The following is an 11,874-nucleotide window of genomic DNA, read 5'->3' as shown; positions in this document are numbered from 1 at the left end:
AACAAGCGCTCTGGGTATGATTTGTCTCCTATTGATTTGACGGGATTGTTTACGGCGCTGATTCTGAACAAGCCGTTCAACATTTCTCGGTATATCTTCAATAATCTGAAGGAGAACACTCGGAGGCCACTTCCGTCAGATACACAGCGAACTAACACCAAGTTTTGGTTATACCCTCGGTTTCTGCAAATGATGATAGATGATCAGATTCCTGATCTTGCTAAAGCTGAGGCAGATGTGTTTCCTGTGAATCCGATGAACGAACGCACACTGCTAATCGTCAAGTCTATGGGGGTTTACAAGGGATCGGATCCGGATAGGAAACTGATTGGTCATCTTAATGCTCCTGACTATGAGGCTCCACAGAATCACAGATGGCGTCGTGAAGGAAGTGTTTCTGATAATGAAGAACCAGCGTTAATTGCTATGGCTGATGAGCAACTCACAGCTAAACATGGAATCAAGGCAACTAGAAGGTCTGCTGGCAGTTCTGGTGCAGCAGCTAGTACTGAGGTTGATATTAATGTGGCTGCAGAAGAGGTTCAGGATATGTCTGTTGATCCTGATGTTCATATTGTTTCTGGTGGTAATGGTGGTGCTGGTAATGTTGCTGGTCAGTCTGGTTCGGCTGCGACTGACAAAGGGAAGGGAAAGATAGATGAGCAGAGAAAGGTTATTGATGAAAGCAGTTCATCTTCCGAAGAGGAAGGAGGTTCAGGCGATAGTGATTCATCATCTGAGGATGATAACCCTCCTCCTCCAGGGATGAAGAAAGTGTTTGACAAACGTGGGAATCCCCGGTTTGTGAGGATAAAGAAGACGGGTAGTACTGAAGAATCCGAGCATGATGAAGATTATACGCTCACTTCTCCGGGCTTCCTTAAGAAAAGGAAGGCAAAGAAGCAAGCTGTTCGTACATCAAAGAAAGCTGCTGGTGATACTTCTATCCCAGTGTCAGTACAACCTTCTTCTGAGCCAGAGCAACAGTTTCCTCCGATTGGCGATCAGCTGACTGCTTCTGAGACGCTGGAGCTTATGTCTTCTCCACCAAAGTCTTCTGGGACACGCACGGTGTCTGTTGATCGACAGACGCCTGCAACTCCCGCCTCAGGTACACATACTAGACCTTCTCTCGTTATTTCCGGTCCTACAGGAGCTACTGGTCAATCTGGGTCATCAGGACCAGAACCATCTCGACCGACTCTGGCAGAGACTCTGTCTGGCTTGTCTGAATCTGAAAAGATTGAATTCCTGATTGGACAAGTCAGTGAATTAGGTTCTATTGTCAGTCGACATACACGAACGATTGAAGAACATCGTGTACAACGAGTGAAGGATGCAGAGGCTCACAATCAGCTGTGTTCTATTGTAAGTGCTCAAAGTATGAAGATCAAAGAACAAGCTGAAGAAATTGATAGATTAAAGAAGGCTAACTTGGCAAGAGATAGAGAGGTGGAGATCATGAAAAGACACAGCACTAATCTGGAAAATTCAGCAAAAGCGTTAAGGGAAACGGTTAGCAGTCGTGATGAAAGATTGATAAATGCTTTCAAACCAATGCATACAAACTTTGGTAAGGTGTATAAACAGGTTGGTACTTTGTGGAACGAAAGGTGCAAAACCTTAGGAATAGTTCCCGAAAGGCGTGAGGATGATCAGGATGATGATGCTGCTAATCCAGATCAAACAACTGCCTCAGGCTCCGGTGCAGCTGCATCCGGTGCTGCAGGTGGATCTGGTACTCCTCAAGATACTCCGTCTGCTCCTCCTACAGCTACTACCGGCCCAACTGAACAGACTGAAACACTGGAAATGTCTGTAATCCCTGAACAGATCAGCCTGGAACCGGAAACATTTACAACAGATCCTCCTGAATCTTCAAGTGTTCAAAAGTTTCATCCTGTCACGGGTGAACTACTGGAAGAGGGAGAGTTTATTTCTGAGATGACAGATGAACAGTTTTCGAGGTTGACTGATTTGGATGACGTTGCTGAGTGTTTGATTGATGCTACTCCTCTGGCACAGGATCAAACTGATTTCTCCACAATTGAAGAAATCTTCATCAGTTCTGATCCTGAACGTCCTGTATATGTTGGAAAGGACGATGCAGAGGTAAATGCCCTTGATGATGAATTTGTTGCTGCAAAGACTGCTGAGCTCGACAATACTTCTTCTGATTCGCCATCAGCTCAGGAAAGCCGTGAGAAAACTGTTAATGAATGGCGAGCGGATTTCCTTGCTAGGAATCCTCCTCCGCTCGCCCCGTTGGAACAGGCTAACTACATGATGTTGGAGAAAAATCAGGCTAGGGGTCGGATTATTAGCTGGATGTTTGTCAAAGATCTGCACTGCATGGTTGTGAAAAGAGAAACGGGTCTTCAGTACTTCAGAACTCTCCTTAGTATTCTCACACTTCCATATTATGATGTGGCAGTGTTGGCCCAGCTTGATGTAATCAATCGAGCTAAAGAATCAATGGTGGATCTCTTTGCGAAGAAAATCAGGTTAGAGAGAAGATTGGGTTGGAAGGATCCTCTGTACAAGCCTCAGTTTCCAAGGTACGAGCAGATCAGGTTCACACTTGATCCAGAGACTAACACCGCTCGTTATCGTTTGGTATACGATCCTCCCAAGGTGATGAAGAAGATTCCTCTGTTAAAGATGAAGACCGACTTTCTTGGAAATTTCCGCTGCTGGGTTTATGATGCGGATACTGGTGAGGCTGTGATCTTATTCAGAGATAATTCGGAGAACTTCAGGATAATCGATCCGATGTGGATTACAAATATGTCTAGATCGGATATCATTGTTTTGAAGGATCATGAAATCAACTACTTAGTTCAGGATCGAGATCAAGCTATGAAGTTTCAAAGGATGGCCCGATACTGCTTCAATCTGCTAGTCAACGCAGGCAGTGCATGGTCATCACATCATCTCACCGTGGAAAGGACGTCAGAGACTTAAGACACGAAGACCGAGACAAAGCTACAGCCAAGGGGGAGTTTGTTGGTGCACCTTGTGTCTGTACTTTGTCTGTATTTTGTAATGTATAAAACGATGTCTTTTGTCTGTTGTGTTTACGTCTTTGTTGTGTTGTTTATGTGTTGATATGTGTGTTTGACCAAGTCAACCATCCTCCTGGTTTGACTTGGCCAAACATCAACACTTAGTGTTTGAAAGATAACATGTTTCGAAGGATGTCATCGAAGGATGGATTGTATCCTTCGATGACCTCGAAAGATGATGCTTCGATGGATTCTAATGGACCTCGAAGGATATATCATCCTTCGAGGTATGTTGGGATCCTTCGAGATCTTTCGATAGCAATTCTGGTCGATAGATGATCCTTCGACCAGAATATCTTATCCTTCGTGCATGGTTATCTGTTGTGGGTATATATATCCCATGAGGGTTTCATTTCACAGCAGTTCTGTGTAAGTTTGTTCAAGGTGTGGAGAGCTTTTGTGTGTGAACCCAAGTCTTGTAAGAGAGTATTTTCAGTTTGGTCAAGGTCTGTAACCGTGTCCACTGAAATACAAGAGAAAACTTTGATACTTTGCTTGTCTACTCTTTCTCTTGTTGCCATACTTTCATCTAAACTACGGTTTGCTTGCTAGCTTGGATTCCGCACTCGCTAGTGGGTTAAACATAACAAGGAATAGGTTAAACCTCAACCTCCGAGGGACCTACAAGCTGACTAAGTTGACCGAGTCAACCGGGTTGACCGGGTTGACTGGCTGAGTTGACCAGGTTTGACCGAGTTAACCGAACCGTCTGACCTTGTTGAGTGCTTGACTCGAACCCGATGACCTGAACCCGAACCACACCGGGTCTGACCCGCTGACCCGTTGACCCGAACCTGCGACCCGACCCGAACTGAACCAAAACTCGAACCCGATGCTGACCCGAACACCCGCGAGTGACCCGAAATTGAAACCCGGTTCCCGAGCAAGAATATCAACAGCAACAGCAACTCTTCAACACTTTCATTAACATAAATTTATCACCATCATTCACATCAGCCATGGTAGAAATAAAAAAAGAAACAAGCATCTTCAAGTTGCAAGAATTAAGAGAAATGGGGGGGGGGTGGGTATTTACCAGGAATCTGTCGGATAACGACAAGGACCGCCGGTCCTTGACGCCGACCGCCGGACCGAGACTCTGATTCAACATCAGCAAACCCCTGTATCACCACCACCACCACTTCTTCCGTCGCCACCATCAACCACCGTTGATTCCTCCATCACCGCCGTCGTAGTGGCGACGCTGCTGCCAAGAACCACCGCCAGCCGCCGTTGGCTACCGACGCCCTTCGCCGGCTCCGTCGGAGCTCCGCCGGTGTCGCCGGCCGGAGATTCTTGAGGGAGAGAGAGATGAGAGAGTAACAGGGTATGGGGGAGTAGGTGTGTGATCTTAGGGTTTTGAAAATCTGGTGTAAAGGATCAGCTTTCATCTAAAGATTCATACATAAATCATGTAGTATGTTTAGGGTTCTTCAAGGAGAATGTGACTTCTTTGTGTTTGTATGTCTGGTGTTGAGTTTTGTTTATGAAGAAAGGAATTTCTCTGTGTTTCTTTGATGTAATCGAGAGAGAGAGAGAGAGAGAGTAAGGCAGAGGGGTTTTGTTTGTGTGAGTTTGTTGAGAAGATGAAGTTATATATGGGGTGTGGATATTGAGTTGCCAACGACATAATTTAATCATAAGATACTCATGTATGCTATAGTACAGACAATTTGTTTAAAATAATACAACTTTCTGTATTAGGATGGACAATATATTTGTCAATGTTTAACTAGATTTAGAGCTGGTTGAATTTGTAGGATCGTTTTGCGACCTATATGAGTCGTTTAGAGTCAACACAAAGCTGTTTGAAAGGCGGAAACAGTCAAACAACCTAGAATCAGTGATAGAAAGGTGTAGAAACAGAGTATGATACTTAAAACAAGCCTCTCATTGATATTAGACTTGATTACACGGTGAAAATTGGGCAGCACTTCGTTACACCACAACTGATCTCGTACCAAATGAGAAGCACCACTGCCATATATATAGGCAGTTGATTTCACACAAAATGACCATGTGTCATTTCGTACGAAATAGCCATCTTTGATTTCGTACGAAATAGCCATCTTTGATTCCGTACGAAATAGCCACATGTTATTTCGTGCGAAATCACTACAAAACAACATAAAATTACGTTTTGACCCTGTTAACCCTACTACAAGCTACCGACATGAATTAGACTATAGAAGTAGGCTATAGACATTATGCACCAACAAACTCCCCCTTGGATATTGCCGGAGTCTTCAGTCAGGTCTTCAACACTTGCTTCACAGCGACTTAAACTTCTCTTCCCTTGGCTTAGGCTTTCTCTGCAGCATCTTCCTAAGCTTTTCATTCTCGTCAACCTTTTTCTTCTCTTCAGCAGCCATTCTTTGCACAACAGTATGCCTTAGCATGTTATCTTTCTCTTCACGAGCTTTCCTTTCTTTCTCAGCCTTCAACGCTTCCTCTTTTTCAATCTTTCGCCACTTAGATGACCATTTACTTTCAGCATTGATCCCTTTCTGGAAACAGATGGATACAACCTTCTGAAACTACATAGCCTGGTCTCTATCTTCAGCTTTAAACCCAGTTTTGTTCACAAATAAACACTCGATGTCTTTTGCTGAGCAGTTGACCAACCATAAAGGATCATACATAGAAATGTATCTGACTTCATCTTTAACTTTGTAGGTGATCACAGCCTCAGTTGATAGACAGCTGTATATCCAATACACAAACCCCTTATGAAAATCTTGCTCTATTTTCGACACTGGAATGTTTTTAATCACTCTAGGTTTCTTTATGTGCAAGATAGTCTCTTCAATTCCAGTTTCTGGATCTACCCTCTTTACTTTCTTCGGGTAGTGCGGTTTCCAGTGTTTAAATCCTCTGAAGGCTTCAAATTTCATTAAATCCCAAATGGGTACATCATGCTTTCTGACAGGGTAATCCAAAGTTCTAACTTTTGAAAGTTCTTCAACATCCCACCAGGGTAAGGACATGATATCCTGAATGTACTCAAAGTATTGGACACCATACTCTCGCCGAATAGCATACACATTAACTTGTGGCAGAAAGCCCCAACTGATAATATCCCCCATTGACACATCCCTGTCTCTTTTATAATACTTTAATGGACGTTTGAATTTTCTTTCAATACTCTTTCTAAACCACTTTTTGCGTTCTTCACGTTGTGCATCTATTGTTATCCCATCAAAGTTCTTATCTTTCAAACACTCTTCAACTTTCCTTCTTAATTCATCAATATTTTCTTGACTGAAAAACTCAACCAGCGTTGGAAAGTTGGAAGTATCTACATTCACGTTTTCTTCATCGCTGCAGTCTTCAACCTCAACCCTATCATAATTATCAGCTTCCTCAACATACTTGTACTGATAATCTAGCTGTTGATTGATATCAAATGCATTCAATTCATCTTCAAAGTCAAACTTGAAAGTAGGATCATCAATATGCGTCATCTCAATAATCTCATTCATCATATAAGTATGCCTGATTTTTCTTCCTCTACATCAGGCTCTAGACGCAAAATCAATCTTTCACTTTTATCAACGTTCTGATCATCAACGTTCTCCCCCTCACCTGTAGCATCCTCAGGCTCTTCATTTACATCGTCATGAAGATAATCATCGACATTCTCATCATTAGATGCTTCAGTAACTTTAACACCTTTACCACCTTGACTGTTGTCATCATCATCATCATCACTATGACTACTAGTAGAGAATACATCATCTGCATCATCTGCCTTATCTTCATCATCATCCTCTTCATCATCATCCTCATCATCTTCTTCAACATCTTCCTCATCATTAATGACATCATCAATTAACACGTCCTCTTCAAAAATACCAGACACTGCAGATATCGGACGAGGATTTTGAATATGTGACTCAGAAACACCAGATGGAACAATTGCCCTCTCAGAAACATCAGAAACACCTTCAACACCCTTTCCTTTATTCTTCATTTCAGCATCAATAGCTGCTTGACGTCTAGCTCTAACTTCTTCAACTTGAATTTCTTCAAATTTTTGTTCAATAGACGTTCCGATCAAATTTTCTAACACTTTGTTTATCATAAACATCTCATGATCTTTCTTTGCATTGGCTGACTCTAGCTCTTTGTTCTTTAACTTGAAATATTTGTTCTGCTCATCTCTGCGTGCTTTTTCATCTTCCAACTCTGCAATTTTCACTTTCATAATATCAATTTCAACCTAATCAGCTTCAACTTTCTTTAACAATGAGGAATTTTCAGCTTTCACAATCTTTACACGCTTTTTGAGTTTCTTCTCACGATCTACCAACTTCTTGTTTTCAACCAACACTTCTTCAACTTTCTTTTCCAACCTTCTTACTTGCTCATCACTCGTAAAATTAAAATCAGCAATGTCTTCAAGAGGAATATTGACTGCAATATGAGGAAAATCTCTGTATCCAGAAGATCCATGTGTGGTTGGAACAGGTGGTTGTGTAGATGGTGGTGTTTGAAAGATTTGCTGTGAAGTGAAAACAGGGTGTTCTTGGATTGGTGTTTGGTGTGGTGGTGATAAATGTGTTGGTGATAGATGTAGTGGTGATAAATGTGGTGGTGATTGATGTTGTTCAGTTTGTGGTGGAGGTGATGGTGGTGGAGTAGGTTGTTTTGGTGGTGTAGGTGTTTTTGGTTTTGGTATCTTAACTACCAACTTTCTTCTTGTTGCTTTTGGAGAAATCACACGCTTTCTTGCACTTGCTTTCTTCCTACCACCGGATGATAGAGGTGTTTGAGATTCTATAACATGCTCAGGAGATGGATTGTACAAATCATCCTCCTTTTCTTCTCTCCTCTTTCTTTTTAATTGTTTCTCTTTCTCAACTTCAGCTCTAATTCTTTCAGCACGTTCATTTTCATCAATTTCTTCTTCAGATGAACTTGATCAACTATCGTCACTTTCATTGTCACCAGCTGCTTTGGCTGCTTTGGCTGTTTTGAAACTTGCTTTAAGATCTTTCAACAGTTGATCAGATTCAGGAGATAAATGAACTTGATCTCCTTCAGCATCACCTTCATCTACAGCTTCATCTTCAGCTTCAGCTTCATCTTCTTCCTCTGATTCGTCAACAAGCATAGTCTCAACACTTTTCTTTTGACGCTTTTTCTTTGGTTGAGAAGATGAACCCTCCTCTTTTTGTACTTTAGGAGTTGCTTTTCTGCTCCTCTTTTTCTTCTCCTCTTTCACAAACCACTCGTTTCTAGTATCTTTGAACTTAGCAAGTTTCTTCAACTCTGCTGCATAACTTGCTTCTTTCATTTCCTCGCCATTTCTCCATCTTTGATGATCAACCGGATCTGGATCAACATAATTTTTGTCTTTGATGAAACCAAAGAATTCAGCTTTTGTCGTTGGCTCCGCATGATTTTTGTGATATCTTGCCAGTACTTTCAGCATTTCATTATCCATATGGAACTATACCAACAAATCATTCTTTTCAACTCTCTCCAAATCAGGATACGCATGGTCTAACATCATCTGTACAAATCTAGGATAAATCCAATTTTTGCTCTTTGAAGTAATATTCTCTACCATGTAGTGAAATACAATCTTTGAAAAGTTATACTTCTTATTGAACACAAGAGCTGTCACCATGTTCATTTGATAATCCCTCATCACATCGTAACCTCCCTTCCTGTGACTGAGAGCATGCAGCACTGAATGTATAAGAAACTTGTAAAGCTTTGGAAAACATGACTTCAGATAATTTGCTTTGTTCAATGGGCCATTGTAACCCATCCGTAGCATACAACCCTTCACCATCTTTTCAAGGAACTTTGTCAGAGAATTTTCATCGTCCAGAAAGTTTATCACCTCTTGTACTAACTGCTCTGCGATGATGATTGGTTTGTCTTCATCATTCAAGCTCACAATTGAATTTATCGTTTTGTGTTCTTCGTCATACGTTGCATTTTTCCAGAATCTTTCAATGTGTGACCGAAATACAAGATGTTGATTTGTTAAAGCTTTCTGAATCGGTAACCTTCCCATGAACTCTAGAATCCCTGTGAATTCAGCCATCTTTGGTATCTCCTTATCGTAAACACAACAAATGTTGTGTAGTGGATCAAATAGCATATTCGACGCCCAAAAAAACAACAACATACAAACAAATCAAACACTTTGAAAAACTTTTCATCAAAACACTTCATTCAAACAAAATACCCTCATACGAAATCACATTTCATGCGAAATGAATCAGTTCAAACGAAATCACACATTCACACGAAATGACAGTTTGAAGCGAAATCACAGTTTGAAACGAAATAGCCTGTTTCAAACGAAATACCCATTTCAAACGGAATGCCTTGTTGAAACGGAATAGCCATTTGAAGCGAAATACCATGTTGAAACGGAATGCCTATTTCGTACGAAATAGGTCATCGTTTCGTTTAAAATTCACTTTTATTTTGTTTGAAACTGGCAAGATCAAAGCAATGATTTTTCATCAACTGATGATGAAATTGATTTAATGGTTTTGTTCTATGATGAATTCCGAGCACAAGGGTCTGTTTTATTTTCAATTTTGTCCACATAATCGTTCTAGATCTGAGTTCAAAATTCCAGATCTATCGATTTCTTTTGAAACAGTCAAATTGAAGCCCTAAGCAAGATATACAACATAATCCGAGCATACAGATATGACTATTGTCCGTTTTAGTTCATACATAAACCCTAGATCTATGTTTTTGGTCATGTTCATCGTCGTTCAAACAAAATCAGTTCAAATCCCCAAGAATCTTACCTTTCCCATGATTATAAGTTGAGCAAACCAACTTAAAATCAGAACAATGAAGAGTTCAAGCGAAATACCCCTACTATTTATAGGCGAGCCTATTTCGTGCGAAATAGGCATTGAAGCATTTTCAAACGAAATCACATGACTCAAACGAAATCAAGTTCAAGCGAAATGGCTATTTCGTGCGAAATAGTCATTTCGTTTGAAATGGCACATTTTCAAAAATTTTCAAAATTTTTTTTTAACTTTTTTTTTAACTTTTTGAAATTTTACCGTCACACCTAGTTAACCAAGTCCAAGTTAATGACCCTGGTCAACTATTTGGCCTACCAAGTCCAAGTTAATGACCTTGGCTGCCCAGTTTATGAAGATGCTGATTTTCTGAAACTGATTTTAGTTCAAATTAATGAACTTTTAAACTTTCAAGCAATTACCAACACTTTTTCTCAAACTTCTGCTTACCCAACCCTCATGAACCAAACATGCTCAGCAGATAAGACTTTGATCATCAGATCCCCAACGTCCGTTGTCGAAAATAAGATGAAATGCAAATCCTTTTGGATTTTATAAAATGCTAAACAAACATACAATCTTTTTGGGTTTTTGATAAGCAACAAACTGTACATACAATATTTTTGGTGAGCATGTTAGGGGATCATATCAGCTATTGACAAGACACAAGTACCGTAAAGCTTTTATTTCATACTCTGCATTAAACAATTCGCTTTGATTGTCGATATACTGATCCTCTTAAATTCTCACACAATTTTCAATCTGTTCAGGATACGGATTTAGTGTTTTAAGATCTTAACTTTTACGCGTGTACCACCTCAGAATATACTCCTGTATCCAGATCACTATATTCAGTCTTACAGGTGAGTGCACACTAATGATATCTGTAAAAGGTGAATGCGAGGCCATAAGAGCTCAGGCTAGAACTTCCGTTCGTACAGAGAGATGATGGCTCGACTTTCGGTGGGTTCCCTTTAGGGAATCTTTTTTACAACAGCACATGATTAGCATTTTGCAATGTTTCATCATTTTTTTATGCTGAGGGGAGGCTTTACGAATAAAGCTGTGCAGAGTATTATACGAGGACTAGGCTATTGCTTCCGCAAAATCAGAAGTCCTGGTATAATACCCCAGATATCATCACGTACAAAGACCTAGTACAGATCGACCCTGAATTTAAGACCCGTGATGTTTTAAAATAGATTTAATTAAATTAAATCTTGTACATAGATGTATCATGTATGTATACCATTATATATATGTTCCTTTCGTGATTTAATGTAACAACTCGTAAAATCATACCCAATAAAATAAAGACACGTCGTGTCATGTAATACAAACGTGTTATAAAAAAAACAGATCCAGATAAAGATGTATGGTAGGATTTAAAAGCGTCAACATGTTAATTTATACCTCTGAGCTACCTATTAATAAATCCCGAACCTTAAAATGGTTAACAGACATCTAATATATATGATAAAAATCTGGTTATCCATAATAAAAATCAATCATAACTCATAAGTAAGAATCCTATGTTAGTTTTCGACAAAGAATTATGCATTTAAATTCCTTCAAAAGAATCCAAGACCAACACAAATGCATGGCATCTTCCTAAGGCATGCAAAGCCTGATTAGTGGTCCCAATCTGATGAAAATGGCCTAGGAATTGAGCATGACAAGGTTGCATGGTCCAAGCTTTAAAGTTTGCAAATTTTTATCCTCAGACCATCGGATACGGACCGCAAGGGTCCAGACTTACAGTCCGCAAGGATCATATCTGGGCGCATCAGACCAGGTTCGGTTACGGACCGCAACCACCTAGGCTTACGGTCCGTAAGAGATGGATACGGACCGCAAGACATTTTGCTTACGGTTCGTAAGGCTGTCGCTAGCAGCAGAAGTGGACAGCTGCCTGTTCAGCCTGTGCCACCGCCTTATATGAGTGGTTTTCAAAAATCAGGGGGCTTGTAACTGGTTTTTGGCATCATAGGGACACCTGGGAGGATCTCATGACAATG

The 11,874-nt window shown here is 40.5% G+C and overlaps 1 protein-coding gene across 1 annotated transcript; it reads right to left on the bottom strand.

The window, feature by feature from the left end:
* Positions 1-6,546: 6,546 nt before the first annotated feature.
* On the bottom strand, positions 6,547-7,272 carry LOC110888611. The gene is made up of 2 exons (XM_022136130.1): positions 6,921-7,272; positions 6,547-6,803 (listed from the first exon to the last, which is right to left on the bottom strand). Exons 1-2 carry the CDS (start codon positions 7,270-7,272, stop codon positions 6,547-6,549), a joined length of 609 nt encoding a protein of 202 aa, XP_021991822.1.
* Positions 7,273-11,874: the final 4,602 nt, after the last annotated feature.

This window comes from Helianthus annuus, chromosome 11 (assembly GCF_002127325.2).
Source record: "Helianthus annuus cultivar XRQ/B chromosome 11, HanXRQr2.0-SUNRISE, whole genome shotgun sequence".
NCBI classification, from domain to species: Eukaryota; Viridiplantae; Streptophyta; class Magnoliopsida; order Asterales; family Asteraceae; genus Helianthus; species Helianthus annuus.
The sequence above is the reverse complement of the archived record's forward strand: the minus strand, read 5'-3'. Positions and strand labels throughout refer to the sequence as shown.

Excerpts from the sequence above, each read along its gene's own strand:
- LOC110888611 (XM_022136130.1), bottom strand. The coding sequence starts at position 7,272 with ATGAAAGTGAAAATTGCAGAGTTGGAAGATGAAAAAGCACGCAGAGAT. Across the intron at positions 6,804-6,920 it reads TCCGATATCTGCAGTGTCTG|ATGATGTATTCTCTACTAGT; the intron begins GTATTTTTGAAG and ends CAGATGATGCAG.